At 44.0% G+C, this 13,902-nt stretch overlaps 1 protein-coding gene across 7 annotated transcripts in view; it reads right to left on the bottom strand.

Moving 5' to 3' along the window:
* LOC307179548 (zinc finger protein 551-like) overlaps positions 1-12,279 on the bottom strand; it is a 64,787-nt gene extending 52,508 nt beyond the window's left edge. For 6 of the 7 annotated variants that reach the window (XM_079908840.1, XM_079908843.1, XM_079908839.1 and 3 more), the window contains exon 1: positions 11,951-12,279. In XM_079908840.1, the coding sequence (XP_079764966.1) occupies positions 11,951-12,181 (231 nt within the window). In that variant the 5' untranslated portion in view covers positions 12,182-12,279. Of the gene's footprint in view, positions 1-9,194; positions 9,206-11,950 lie in introns of those variants that run through there. The other variant, XM_079908835.1, reaches the window with a different exon arrangement.
* Positions 12,280-13,902: the final 1,623 nt, after the last annotated feature.

Genomic DNA, 13,902 nt, shown 5'->3' with positions numbered 1-13,902 from the left:
GGCGGATTCTTAACCACTGTGCCACCAGGGAAGTCCCACACCTGATCCACCTTAAAGTCCTGCTCCAACCCACCAATCCCCAAGATAGACCAGGAAAATGGGTGAAAACTACAAAGCAGGGCTTTATTATATTATTAAATGTCTAACTTAGGAAAGTGATGAAGTGTGTTAATAATGCAGATAAATCTATAATGCAAATTAATTGTGTATGATAAATATGAACATTACATTGTGTATAGCATACAAATTTGCAAAAATTAATTTATTTTATTTATTTGGCTGCATCGGGTCTTAGTTGTGGCATGTGGGATTTTAGTTACGGCATGCAGGATCTTTCATTGCAGTGCGTGGGCTTCTCTCTAGTTGTGGTCCGCAAGCTCTAGAGCACGCAGGCTTAATTGCCCCAGTGCATGTGGGACCTTAGTTCCCCAACCAGGGATCGAACCCATGTCCCCTGCATTGGAAGGCAGATTCTTAACCACTGGACCACCAGGAAAGTCCCCAAATTTGCAAAAATTAAGAAATATTTTTCCGGAATTGAAAACAATTATTCCATAAAGCAAAAGAATCACTTATGTTATTCAAGGAGTAAAACGGGTAAAATTCCAATATATCTTTGTTATTTCACTGTCCTATTTGTGAAAAGGAAATAGCCCTAACTCATAAAGGAAAACAGCCTAAATGATATGAGCACACACTTTACCAAAGACATACAGATAGCATATACACATCCGAAAAAATGCTCATCATGAATCCTTAAGGAAATCCAATTAAACCAACACTGAGATAGCATGACAAACTTATTAAAAGGGCTAAAATTGGGGACTTCCCTGGTGGCAGAGTGGATAAGACTCTGCATTCCCAATGCAGGGGGCCCGGGTTCGATCCCTAGTCAGGGAACTAGATCCCACATGCATGCCACAACTAAGAGTTCACATGCCACAACTAAGGCGCCTACCTGGCACAACTAAGACCTGGCACAACCAAATAAATAAATAAATATTTTTTAAAAAGGAGGGCTGGGCTTCCCTGGTGGTGCAGTGGTTGAGAGTCTGCCTGCCGATACAGGGGACGTGGGTTCATGCCCTGGTCCGGGACGATCCCACATGCCGCGGATCGGCTGGGCCCATGAATCATGGCGGCTGAGCCTGCGCATCCGGAGCCTGTGCTCCACAACGGGAGAGACCAGAACAGTGAGAGGCCCGCATACCGCAAAAATAATAATAATAATAATAAATAAATAAATAAAAATAAATTTTAAAAGGGGGGCTAAAATTAAAATAATTAAACAAATCAGGATTCACTAGGATGTGAGGAAATGGAACCCTCATACACTGCTGGTAGGAATGCAAAAAGATAGTCATTTTAGATCAAAATTTGTTTAGTTCCTTCAAAAGTTAAATATTCACCTACCCTATGACTCAGACACTGCACTCAAAGTTATTGAAAAAAGATAAAATATATTCATTTTAAGAAATGTACACAAATGTTTGTATCACGTTTATTTTGAAATTGTCAAAAATCTGGAAATAACCCAAATGTCCATAAATAGATGAATGAATAAACAAATAGCGATTTATCCAAATATAAGATTACTCAGCAAAAGAAAAAGGTTAAGTATTCACATAATGTCATTGATGAATCTCAAAGTAGTTATACAACATAAAGTAAACCTGGAAAAGGGGTAAATATTTAATGATTCCCACCATATAAATTCTACAAAATGCAAAGGTATCAATTTTAAGTGAAAGTAAATTGATGATTATTTGGAGGGAGGGAAGGGCAGGGCGAGATTATAAAAGGACATGAGGTAAATATACAGCAATGGATATGGCCATTATAACTATGATTGTAGTTTCACAGGTTCATACCTACAGCAAAACTTATCAAATATTATACTTTAAATTATGTATATAAGGAAATGTATAAAGTTTAATTCAATGTAAATTATACCTTTAAATAAAGCTATAAAAAATGGCTTTACATTTCACAAATCTGTGCATCCCTTTTAAGAAAATAAATTTGGGAATGCTATAATGACCACCATGTCTCTCCTCATGCCCTCTGAGAATCAGTCTTGCCTCAGTGGAAGCCAACATTGGTGAGCAATGAAGGATGTTTCCAACCATGTCAACAGGAATACAGACTGGGCCACAAAGCTACATCCCAGGACTACAGATCTCCATTTTCACTACCTTTGTGTTCCCGCCTCTGCAGTAACGGCCTTAAGGAGAATATCAGTGAGAGACTACAGGAATCCACAAACCTTTACATGGGAGACCAGTGGTCAGCTTCCCTGAGCACACTGGGATGGTGACTGATGCAAACTGTGGGGACCTGCCAGGTTGTAAAGGTAAAACGTCTTTGGCCATAGAAATTGGCAGTGACTTAAATTTGGCAAGAGCCCTGAGCAGATCAGAGAGTATAACAAGCCACACATGCTTTCATATAACTCAAACTTACAGGGGATCTCCTAACTGTGAACATTTGTACAACACTGAGTTCAGATATATGGCTCCTTTAGTGCCATTATAATCAACAGGACAATCGCACATTTCCTAAAAAGCTAAGGCCTTTACACAGTGTGAACTCTTTGATGTTGAAAGAAAGTAGATTTTTTGCTAAAGGATTTCCCACATTCATTACTATTACAAGGTGTTTCACAAGTGTGAACTTTCTGATGACGGTGAAGTCTGGAGCTGAAGGTGATAGATTTCCCACATTCACTGCACTCATAAGGCCAGTCTCCAGTGTGAACTGTCTGATGATCATGGAGGCCAGACCTAGCAGTACAAGATTTCCAATGTGCACTGCACTCATAAGGCCTATCTCCTTCGTGAACTCTGATGATAACGGAGGTTTTTGCTATAGGTAAAAGACTTCCTGCATTCATTATACTCATAAGGCGTTTCTCCAGTGTGAATTCTCTGATGATAACAGAGGACAGACCTATCAGTAAAAGACTTCCCACATTCAGTGCACGCATAAGGCCATTTTCCAGGGTGAATACTCTGTTGCTGAGTAAGGATAGAGCTATAGCTAAAAGACTGTGCACATTCACTGCACATGTATCATTTTTCTCCAATGTGACCTTTTTTGGGATAAACGAGCAAAGATTTGCAGCTAAAGGATTTTCCACATTTGCTGTACTCGTACTGCCTTGCCCCAGTATGAACTCTTTCATGTTGACTGAGGGTTGAACTCCACTTAAAAGATTTGCCACATTCACCACACATGTAAAGCCCTTCTATAGTGTGGACTTTCTGATGCACAACATACAAGCATTTGAACCTGAATGCTTTCCCACAGTCCTGGCACACAAAACACTGTCTACCAGTGTGGACACCCTGGTCCTGATCAAGTGTGTTTTGGGGGTTGAAGGCTTTCTTGCATTCTCCCCGAGTATAATGAATTTTTCTTCTTCGACAAGTCACCCCACACTGAGAGATTTTTTTTGGCTTCTCCCGGGAGTGAGTGGCCTGTTGCTGGAGGTGTCCTGACAAGACTAGGAAGTCCTTCCCAAGCTCCCTGCAGGTAAAAACCTTCCATGACTCCTGGAAATTGCAACTCTTCACAAGTGAAACCTTGTCTACACTGCCTAAGAAGGGTTTTTCTCCCATGTGCTGCTTCTGGTGTTGTTTGCTTGCCCTGAAATAAAAACATTTTTCACATGCCCCACACCTCGAGTTTCTAGCTGTGTTGTGTTCCCTGCTGCTCAGCCAACTGGAAAATGACTCTCAAGACTGGACCACAGGGCTTCCCTGGTGGCACAGTTGTTAAGAATCCACCTGTTAATGCAGGGGACATGGGCTCATGCCCTGGTCCGGGAGGATCCCACATGTCACAGAGCAACTGGGCCTGTGTGCCACAACTACTGAGCCTGCACTCTAGAGCCCACGAGCCACAACTACTGAAGCCCATACGCCTAGAACCTGTGCTCCACAATGGGAGAGGCCACCACGGTGAGAAGCCCATGCACCTCAGCTAGAGAAAGACCGTGCACAGCACCTCAGCTAGAGAAAGACCGTGCACAGACCGTGCACAACAACGCAGCCAAAAATAAATAAATAAGTAAATAAATAAATATTTTTTAAAATAAAAAAAAAAGACTGGACCACACATCTGACAGGGGTGGGTCTTCTGGGAAAATGGAGCTGGACTGGGAGTTCTGGCCTGTGAGATTCCTACAGAAATGCTTTGTTAAAAGGGTACCTCTGCATCCTGTGCTCCACAGCAGCAACCTGAACCCAAAGAAATACTGGTGAAGTATATGTTGACATTATAGGAATGGGGCAAGCCCATCACAAATGTGCATCCGTCACATCTAGGCATGGGTCCAGGGATACTTTTGAAGACAAGCGGGTTGAACTCTGAAGAAATGACTGCTGTGCATTGCTGGGCTCCTAAAGTCACTGAATGGTGGAAACCCCACCAAGGGAAGGACACAAAGACAGTGTATAACACAAGGAACAGAGGTAGGGTTTACAACTTACTCCTCTGTCATTGGCTTCCTACAGAACCATTCCTGTTGGTTGACATGAGGCTGTGTAGAAGAATGTGAATGTATCCATCCCATGAAAATCAACTGTAACAGAGTAGATACTGTTGAAAGTCAATATAAGGATATATGCACACCTCCAAGCACAGCATGTATGGCCTCATGTTGGAGAACACTACAGGGAGACCTGTCAAAGAAATGGTTGAGATGTGGGGTTTAGAGAGATGGAGATTACTGCTGGAAAGAAGCCAGAGCGGAAATGATAACTACTAGAACTGACAAGTTGGCAAAGTATCAACAATGTGGAAGAACAAATGGCAATGGGATGTGGACACAGGCAATGGAAACAAAACACTGGTTGAATGGGACAGATCTCTGGTATGGTCTTACACACAGCCCTGGTGTCACACCCTCACCAACTGCCATTCACCAAGGCCAGGCTCCCTCTGAGCCCACTCTTCCATGACTGGAGTCATGTCTATCCTGTGATGCACAAAGGATTCTCCCCCCAACTACTAGCTGAGCAAGTACCTGGGACACATGATGCAAGTCCTAAGAGAAAAACAGCACAAAAGAATGGCCAGGGGGCTTCCCTGGTGGTGCAGTGGTTGAGAGTCCGCCTGCCAATGCAGGGGACACGGGTTTGTGCCCCGGTCCGGGAAGATCCCACATGCCGCAGAGCGGCTAGGCCCGTGAGCCATGGCCGCTGAGCCTGTGCGTCCGGAGCCTGTTCTCCGCAACGGGAGAGGCCACAACAGTGAGAGGCCCGCGTACAGCAAAAAAAAAAAAAAAAAAAAAAAAGAATGGCCAGCACTGTCCCAGAGCAACTCAGCACAAAAAACGACCAGAGAAAAGAGATCTATGTGAGTGATGCCAGTGAGATGACAGAATAAGAGATACTAGCATTCATTCCCCTTCCAAAAACAATTAGACAGCTATCAATGAATAAAAATAGCCCTGGGGTGGATGTGGGGTACAGCATAAGTGTCCAATTAAGACAAACAGCAACACAGTGGAGCAAAAGAAGGAGAATAACTGCACAGAAAGGATCGCTGGGAAAACTGGCTTAGCAGAGATGGCTGGATGGTTAGGATCAAAGTACGTAAGTGAGAGCTACTTGTGTCAGCCACTGGGCTTGTGCCATCATGGTCCCTAGTGGCCTGCTCTGTGGAGGACCCTTGCAGGCTTTGTCACTGACAACAAAGAACCCCTCCGATAGCAGCAGACTCCCCAGTTTTCACATTAGAGGATCCTGTAGAGTTCATCAGCATGGATTCCAAAGGAAATCTCCTTAGCCATAACATCCTCAATGGGAGAAAAGGAGATCAGTGGATTCCCAGCAGTCTTTGTCACTAAAGACTCCAAAAGCCATTGCCACCACTGCATACTACTGCTGCCATGGTCACTGAGGACCCCTACAGTCTTCACCACTCTGATCTCAGCTGACAGATCTGCACAGAGACTATATTCCCAGGGTCTTCACTGGAGTCAACACCACAATACCCCACCCAGCCAGCACCCTTGCATTCACATGAAGGTGAAGCTATTTCTCTAACCAAAATTTACCCCAAAATGTTGAAAGAAATGACTGATTCACCACACATACACACATCAACACAAGGATAAAAGAAACATGAAAAACAAGGAAACATGATACCATCAAAGGGACATAATAATTTTCCAGTAGCCAACCTCAAAGAAATGGAGATCTACGAACCACCAAAGGATTCAAAATAAATGTTTTAAGGAAGCTCAGTGAGGCGGCTTCCCTGGTGGTGCAGTGGTTTAGAATCCACCTGCCAATGCATGGGACATGGGTTCAAGCCCCGGCCCAAGAAGATGCTACACTCCATGGAGCAACAAAGCCCGTGCACCACAACTACTGTGCCTGTGCTCTAGAGCCCATGAGCCACAACTACTGCAGCCTACACGCCTAGAGCTCGTGCTCCGCAACAAAAGCCACTGCAATGAGAAGCCCGCGCACTGCAATGAAGAGTAGCCCCCACTTGCTGCAACTACAGAAAGCCCGTGTGCAGAAACGAAGACCCAATGCAGCCAAAAATAAATAAAATAACTTTTAAAAAAAGGAAGCTCAGTGAGCTACAAGAGAACACAGATAGATAACTCAACATGATAAGGAAAATGATACAGGAAAAAAACAAGAAGTTCAGAGAGACAGGAATCATAAAAAAGAATCAAACAGAAATTCTGAAGTTGAAGAATACAACAAATGAAAAGAAAAATGCAACAGAGTATCAACAACACACTTGGTCAAGCAGTGGAAAGAATATGTGAACTCAAACACAGGTCATTTATCATCCAGCCAGAGGGGGGAAGAAAGTGAAGTCAGCATAGGTAAACTATGGAATACCATCAAGCAAAACAATATTTGCATTACTGGAGTCCCAGGAGAAGGAGAGATAGAAAGAAAAAGTGTCAGAAAGTTTGAAGAAATAATGTCTGACTTCCCAAGTCTGGGAAGAGATGTGAACACCCAATTCATGATGCTCATAGGTCCATGTACAGATTCATTCCAAAGAGGATATTACCAAGACACATTATAAACAAAACTGTCAGTAAACAAGCAAAAAAACCCAAACAGAATTTTGAAAGCACGAAGAGAAAAGAAACTTCTTCACACAGGGAACCCTCATAAGGCTATCAGTAGATTTTTCAGCAGAAATCTTGCAGCCTAGGAGAGAGTGGGATGATATACAGTTGGTTCTCTGAATCTGTGAATTCTAAACCTGCAGATAGAGAGGGTTCACTCTGTTCACTGTACTATGTCATTTTATATAAGGGACTTGAGCATCTACAGATTTTGGTATCCACACGGGCTCCTGGAACAAATATCCTGTAGATACTGTATTCAAAACACTGAAGAAAAAAACTGTCAAACAAGAATATTTTACCTAGCAAAGCTGTCCTGCACAATTAAAGAAAGACTTTAGACAAACAAAAGCTGAGGGAGTTCATTGACACTCAGCCTGACTTCTAAGAAATGCCAAAGGGAGAAGAGACTACTTAGTCCTGGGCCTTGCACATTTTTCTTTCTCTCCATCTGAACTCAAGGCCTCTGTTGCAACCATGCTCCACCAGATCACTGGTCAGGCCAAGAAGCATCCTAGCTTGATCCCCCTCTTTGTATTTATTACAGTGGGAGGTACTGGAGCAGCATTGTATGTCTTGCACCTGGAATTGTTCAATCCAAATGTTAGCTGGGACAGAAAGAATAACCCAGGGAGTTCCCTGGCAGTCCAGTGGTTAGGACTTGGTATTTTCACTTCTGTGGCTGGGGTTCAATCCCTGGTCTAGGAACTAAGATCCCACAAGCCGCCCAGCGTGGCCAATGAGGAAAAAAAGAAAGAATAACCCAGAACCCTGGAACAAACTGGGTCCCAATGATCAATACAAGTTCCACTCAGTGAATGTCGATTACAGCAAACTGAAGAAAGAAGTTCCAGATTTCTAAATGAAATGTTTCACTATAATGCTTCTTAGAATGAAGGTCTTCCAGAAGCCATCTGCACAATTTTCCACTTAACCAGGAAATATTTCCCCTCTAAATGCATGAAATCACATTGTTGTTTTGTGTTGGGGTTTACAGTGATTAATAAATATCTGAAACTTGAAAAAAAAAAAGCCAAAGGGAGTTCTTCAGGCAGAAATGAAAGGATAATAAATAGAAACATGAAAACATAGGAAAATATAAAACTCACTGGTAAAACTGAGTATGTAGTAAAATTCAGATTACTATAATACTGTGTTGGTGGTGTTTAAATCACTCAAGTATAAAAGTTAAAAACAAAAGGATTAAAAAAAGGGATTAGAATAATTACAGCCACAATAATTTGTTAATGGATACACAATATAAGAACATGTGAACTGTGACATCAAAAACATAAAATGTGGTGGTGGCAGGGAGAGTAAATTCTGAATGGTGTCAGGAAAACTGGATATCCACAGGTAAAAAAAAAATGAAACTGGACCCCTGTCTTATACCACTTATAAAAACTAACTTGAAATAGATTAAAGACTTAAATGTAAGACCTAAAAACGTAAAATTCCTTAAAGACAACCTAAGGAAAAAGTTCTGTGAAATTAGTCCTAGTGATGATTTTTCTGGATATCACCAAAGCACAGGCAATGAAAGCAAAAATAAACAACTAGGACTACACCAAATGAAGATACTTCTGCATAGCAACGCAACAATCAACAACAAAAAGAGGCAATCTACAGAATGGGAGGAAATATTTGCAAGCCATTATCTGATAAGATGTTACCATTCAAAATATACAAGGTATTCAAAAGACTTAATAACAAAAAAATAGAGTTAAAAAATGGGCAACGGACGTGAAGAGAATACATACAAACAGGCCACAGTTATATGAAAAATGCTCTTCACTAATAAGGTAGACTTCATTAGGCTCACTACAACATTATATGCCTCAAATCATTACGTATTAGAGATCAGTACAGCAGATATTAAGCTACAAAAGAAAGGAGAAAGCAGTGTAAACAACCCAGCCCTGGCTATGACAGCAACTACTCAGAAAGCTAGGCAAGGAAGCAGTTCCCATGGTCCATATGTGAGAAGAAGACAACATCCTCTGAAGAAAATGAAGGGAGGAAAGAAAGAGCCTAGTCCAGGTCACTGGGAAGAGTAAGGAGGAAAAAAAAAGAGTAAGGGACTTACTCTTCAGCGAGGATACAAGTGCAGAGTTCTCCAGCATCACTTCGAGGTACAGGCATCTCTGAGCCTCATCAAGGAGGCCCCATTCCTCCCAGGAGAAGTACATGGCAATGTCCTGAAAGGTCACACCACCCTGTCATGATTAGTACAAATGAAACTACGAATATTCTCTGAGAACCCACAATCCAACTTCTCACACATCTCCACAATCATCCTCTTTCAAAGCTCCCCACCTCAAAGGAGATACCAGGCCCTGGTGACACTGATGCCCATGCTCTCCTCAGGGTTCCATTGATTACTGTGCTCAGCAACAAAAGATGGAGGGGCGGGGGGCCGCAGCAGCACATAAATGCCATCTCAGCTCTGGGCCTGCCAAGCAATTCCCTTGGGGCCTTCCAGATTGTGCCTCCAAGACACAAATTTGGGCTCATGTTTCACCCTTAAGGCCCCAACTCCAGGGCCTGTGGACCATCAGCTCACAATTCTCCCCTTGTGCACATCATTGTGTAGACACATCTCTCACATCTTCAGACCCCACAGTTGCACTTCCCCAGCTTTGCCACCTTCCTGCCCCACACCACAGACATCTCCCTGGACTCACCCATGTACTTGGCAAACAGCATCCAGAAGAGTGCTTGAAAATTACTAACATGATTTAGTACAACCCCAATCCTCTGATGCATCCCACAACCAGGTAAATTCTCAATGTTGCTTTGATGATTGATGTTGCCTGTGATCTTTGTTTCAATATTAACCACCCAGAGCCACATGTGAATCTCAGATATCCATGACCCTCTTCCACTTCCATGCTGCACTTGCTGTCCATTCAGCCACCACAACCTTCTGCTGTCCACCCAAACTTCATTAAAAGCCCAGTCCCACATGCCCGGCACAGTGACTCTCCCAAGCCCATATTCGCCCCAGACCTTATTCACTAGCAAGAATGAAACATCCTACAACCCATCAAAGCTCACCACCAAATCCTGGTGAATTCATACAGTACTGAATTAGCAGGAGCCCTGCCTCAGTGTCATCTTGTCTCAATTACTCCTATGCCTCCTGGACATAGGAGCAGCTATCTCCAGTCCATTCATCCCATGGAAGCCTTGGCTACTTGCTAGATCAACCCACACCATTTCCACTATCACCCCTCTCCCTAATCTCTTTTTGTGAGGTCCAGCAACCCCAATAGTGTCAAGGAAGAAAACTACTCCTTAGTATGCAACCTAGTCCTTCTGACTCTCCAATAGCGTTGTCACTAAAACCTGCATTCCCTTCCTAAACAACATCCACAGCCCCACCCTGGTCTACATAATAGCCACCACTTTTGGAAGTCTCCCTCCTGAAAGCCTTCTCCAGATTTCCAGACCTGTGTGTCCAACTGCCCACTCCACTAACTGTTCTCTGAAACTTTTCAGAGTCTTAACAAGACCAAAACAAAACTTCTGATGTTCCTAAGGAAAATTAACCTACCACCAACTTTTCCATCCCAGTTTGTTGGAGCTTCCATCCTTTCAGCTGATAGGATGAAAAACTCTAGGGTCAACTCTGGCTCCTCGTTTTTCTCCCTCACCTACACCATCCAAAGTCTACTCAGCTCTTTCATTAAAAATGGACCTGGAATCTAACCTTTTCTCCCACCTCCATGGTCATAACTCCGGTCCATCAACACTCATCTGGATTATAGCAGTAACCTCCTCCTGAATTCCCTGCCACCTGCTTTAACCCCATAATCTCTTCTCCACCGTGTAGCCAGGTGGAGCCTTTTAAACCTAAATAAGACCAACTCCTTTCTCTTATACAAATCTCCCATTATCTCCGTAATAGACGCCAAGATTCTCAGGCAGCCACATTACAGGCCTGATTCTTGATTCCCTGCTCTTTGTTCTTAACAGAAAGAATGGAGACCTACTGTACCCTGTTCCCAACTCAGTCACACTGAGCATTTGCTCATGCTGCTATATGTTCCTGAGATAACTCCCACACCATATGTTTACACTGGTTGCCAGAAATAGGAACACCACTATGTTACTGATTGACCTGCATTGGGGTACTGCCAGGGTCCCCACAGGCAAGAGACAGGAAATCAGCACGGGAAGTGCCTCAAGACACCAAATTTCAGACACTATACCGCTGATGTCAGGACTAGTGAGGGCCTGGGACATGCTCTCTTTCCTTGTGTAAATTCCCTAAGTTCTTTTTTAACCTCCAGAATATGTGGGAAGAGGAAGGAACCATGGCTGGGTTCCATGTGCACAGGACTCCCCCGTATCCCCACCCAGCCCTGGAACCAGGTGACTTCGGATTAATTTACTAACCTCTGTGTTTCAGTCTTCAGAGCTGCCTATTACCAGATCTCTGACCCTGGACAAGGACTCTACTTATCTGTGCCTCACTATTCTCATCACGCACATTCCCGACTGTTCCCTCTCTGAGCAGCTTTTTGGTAAACTTTTAAAACCCTAATATAAGGGCTTCCCTGGCAGTCCCGTGGTTAAGATTCTGTGCTTCCACTGCAGGGGACTTGGTTTCTATCCCTGGTTGGGGAACTAAGATCCCACATGCCGAGTGGTGCGGCCAAAAAATAAATAAATAAATAAAACCCTAATACAGACTGTGTCCCTCTTCCATTCACAACTCTCCATGGCTCCCAAGTCCCTCTGTTTGCCAATCCAGGCGTGACTCCCCCTCACACTCATTGTCCCCTAAAAACAAAGGCTGGACCCCAAGTTTTCAGAAGCCTCCCGGCTCAGTCTTACCTCAAAGCCTTTACACATGACGGTACCTCCGCCTGTAACCCTCTCCCACGCGCCATCACACTGTCTGTGAGAAATAGGGACCCCCATCTTCCTGGACACCGCGGCCTGGGCTGCGGACACGTGAGCAGGCGCCCCGCACTCGGGTCTTCCTTGTCTGGTGGGGTGAGGGCGGTGAGGACCCGCAGGACGAGCGTTTACCTGAGGTGGGTCCCTCAGCGCCGCTGCCGCCATCGGACTCTGTGGGCAGAGCGGGGCCGGGAGCAGCAGTCCCTACCTCTACTCAGAGATCTACAGCCTCTGACACGGTAAACAAGTCCGAGGGAAACAAAAGTGGCCTCAACCAGGAAGTAGCCGGTAGTCCAGCCCTGACACGCTTCCTAAGACCGGAAATGCCCCTGTCCTGGTCTTTCATTGGAGCAACACTGCTCTACTTCTGGTGCAGTGTGTTCTGGGCAATGTAGTTCCCATAACTCCACAGGCCGGCGGGAAGGGGCACTCCTCATCCGCCCCCGCGGAGCAAAAGCCCTAGGCACCTCGAGGGACGCTGGGAAAAGGCGTCCAGGCTTCAAGAGTGAAGGGAGGGGCTTCCTTTCCTCTTAAAGGGGCCGAAGGCGGACTGCAGCGGAGTGTTGTCTGCAGTTCTTCAGCACTGTAAAGTATTTAGAGATGTAGGTGGGGAAACTTTCCTCTACCCAGTTTTTACCTTTTCAGCTCAAGCTCTGTAACAAAAGGCAATAACAAGAGAAAAACAAACAGGAGTTTATTGACATGTTTATACATACATGAGAGAGACAGGGTTGAGTAACTCAAATAATTGAGTTAGACACAGGAAGATGTGAGGGCTGACATCTGCAGGCAGAAAGAACCGCGGCCTTAGAAAGGGCCGCAAGTTTGGAGAAGGTGCTCCACTGTTACCGCTAATATAAGTAATGTTTGTAAAATTCTTACCTAATAAATAATTTAGGACATTAAAAAAAGAAAAAGAAGTGGCTTAGAATTCAATCTTATATAACACCTTCGACAAAGAACAATACATTTGAGGTGTAACAAAAGAAAGGAAAAAGTACTTGAGTCTCTAGGGATGCCAAATAATGTGGGAAAGTAACGTTGGTTAAGAGCTAATCTTAAAAAAAAGAGACAACAGGCCCCAAATGGAGTCACTTGTGCTAAACGCATGTCAGCATAGCAAGACTTAATATCGAACCTAACTGCAGTTTTAGCTTCTCCTAAGAATGTAATCTTAACCAGTCAGTCTGAATTTCCTGGCCAGCACTAGTGAGGTAATCTGCCGGCTAGACGCTTTTTATCTCCCAAAGGAGAGTGCCCTTCGTGAAATAATCTGTTGACCTTAAAAATAAAACAGTTAGGGGCTTCCCTCGTGGTGCAATGGTTAAGAATCTGCCTACCAGTGCAGGGGACACGGGTTCAAGCCTTGCTCTGGGAAGACCCCACATGCCACGGAGCAACTAAGCCTGTGCACCACAACTACTGAGCCTGCTCTCTAGAGCCCGTGAGCCACAACTACTGAGCCAACGTGCCACAGCTACTGAAGCCCAGGCGCCTAGAGCCCGTGCTCTGCAACAAGAGAAACCACCACAATGAGAAGTCCGTGCACCACAGTGAAGAGTAACCCCTGCTCACCGCAACTAGAGAAAGCCAGCACACAGCAACAAAGATCCAACGCAGCCAAAAATAAATTAATTAATTTAAAAAAAATAATAAAATAAAACAGTTATTTTACCAGCAGAAATGGGTTTATTCAGAAATAACAGAGAATTATAAATCGGAACAAGCAAGCAATGACAAAAACCATAGGCAAGTCCAACAAAGGAGAGGGATGTTATTTTACAGAAAAAGGGAGGAAGTCAGGACATTATTTTGAAAGAAAGTCTATTGGAGAAAAGAGAGTTTAGGGTAATGAGTGTTTCTCATTGGTGGAGTTGCTGGGGTAC

Source organism: Stenella coeruleoalba, assembly GCF_951394435.1.
Source record: "Stenella coeruleoalba genome assembly, chromosome: 20".
Lineage (NCBI taxonomy): Eukaryota > Metazoa > Chordata > Mammalia > Artiodactyla > Delphinidae > Stenella > Stenella coeruleoalba.
The sequence above is the reverse complement of the archived record's forward strand: the minus strand, read 5'-3'. Positions and strand labels throughout refer to the sequence as shown.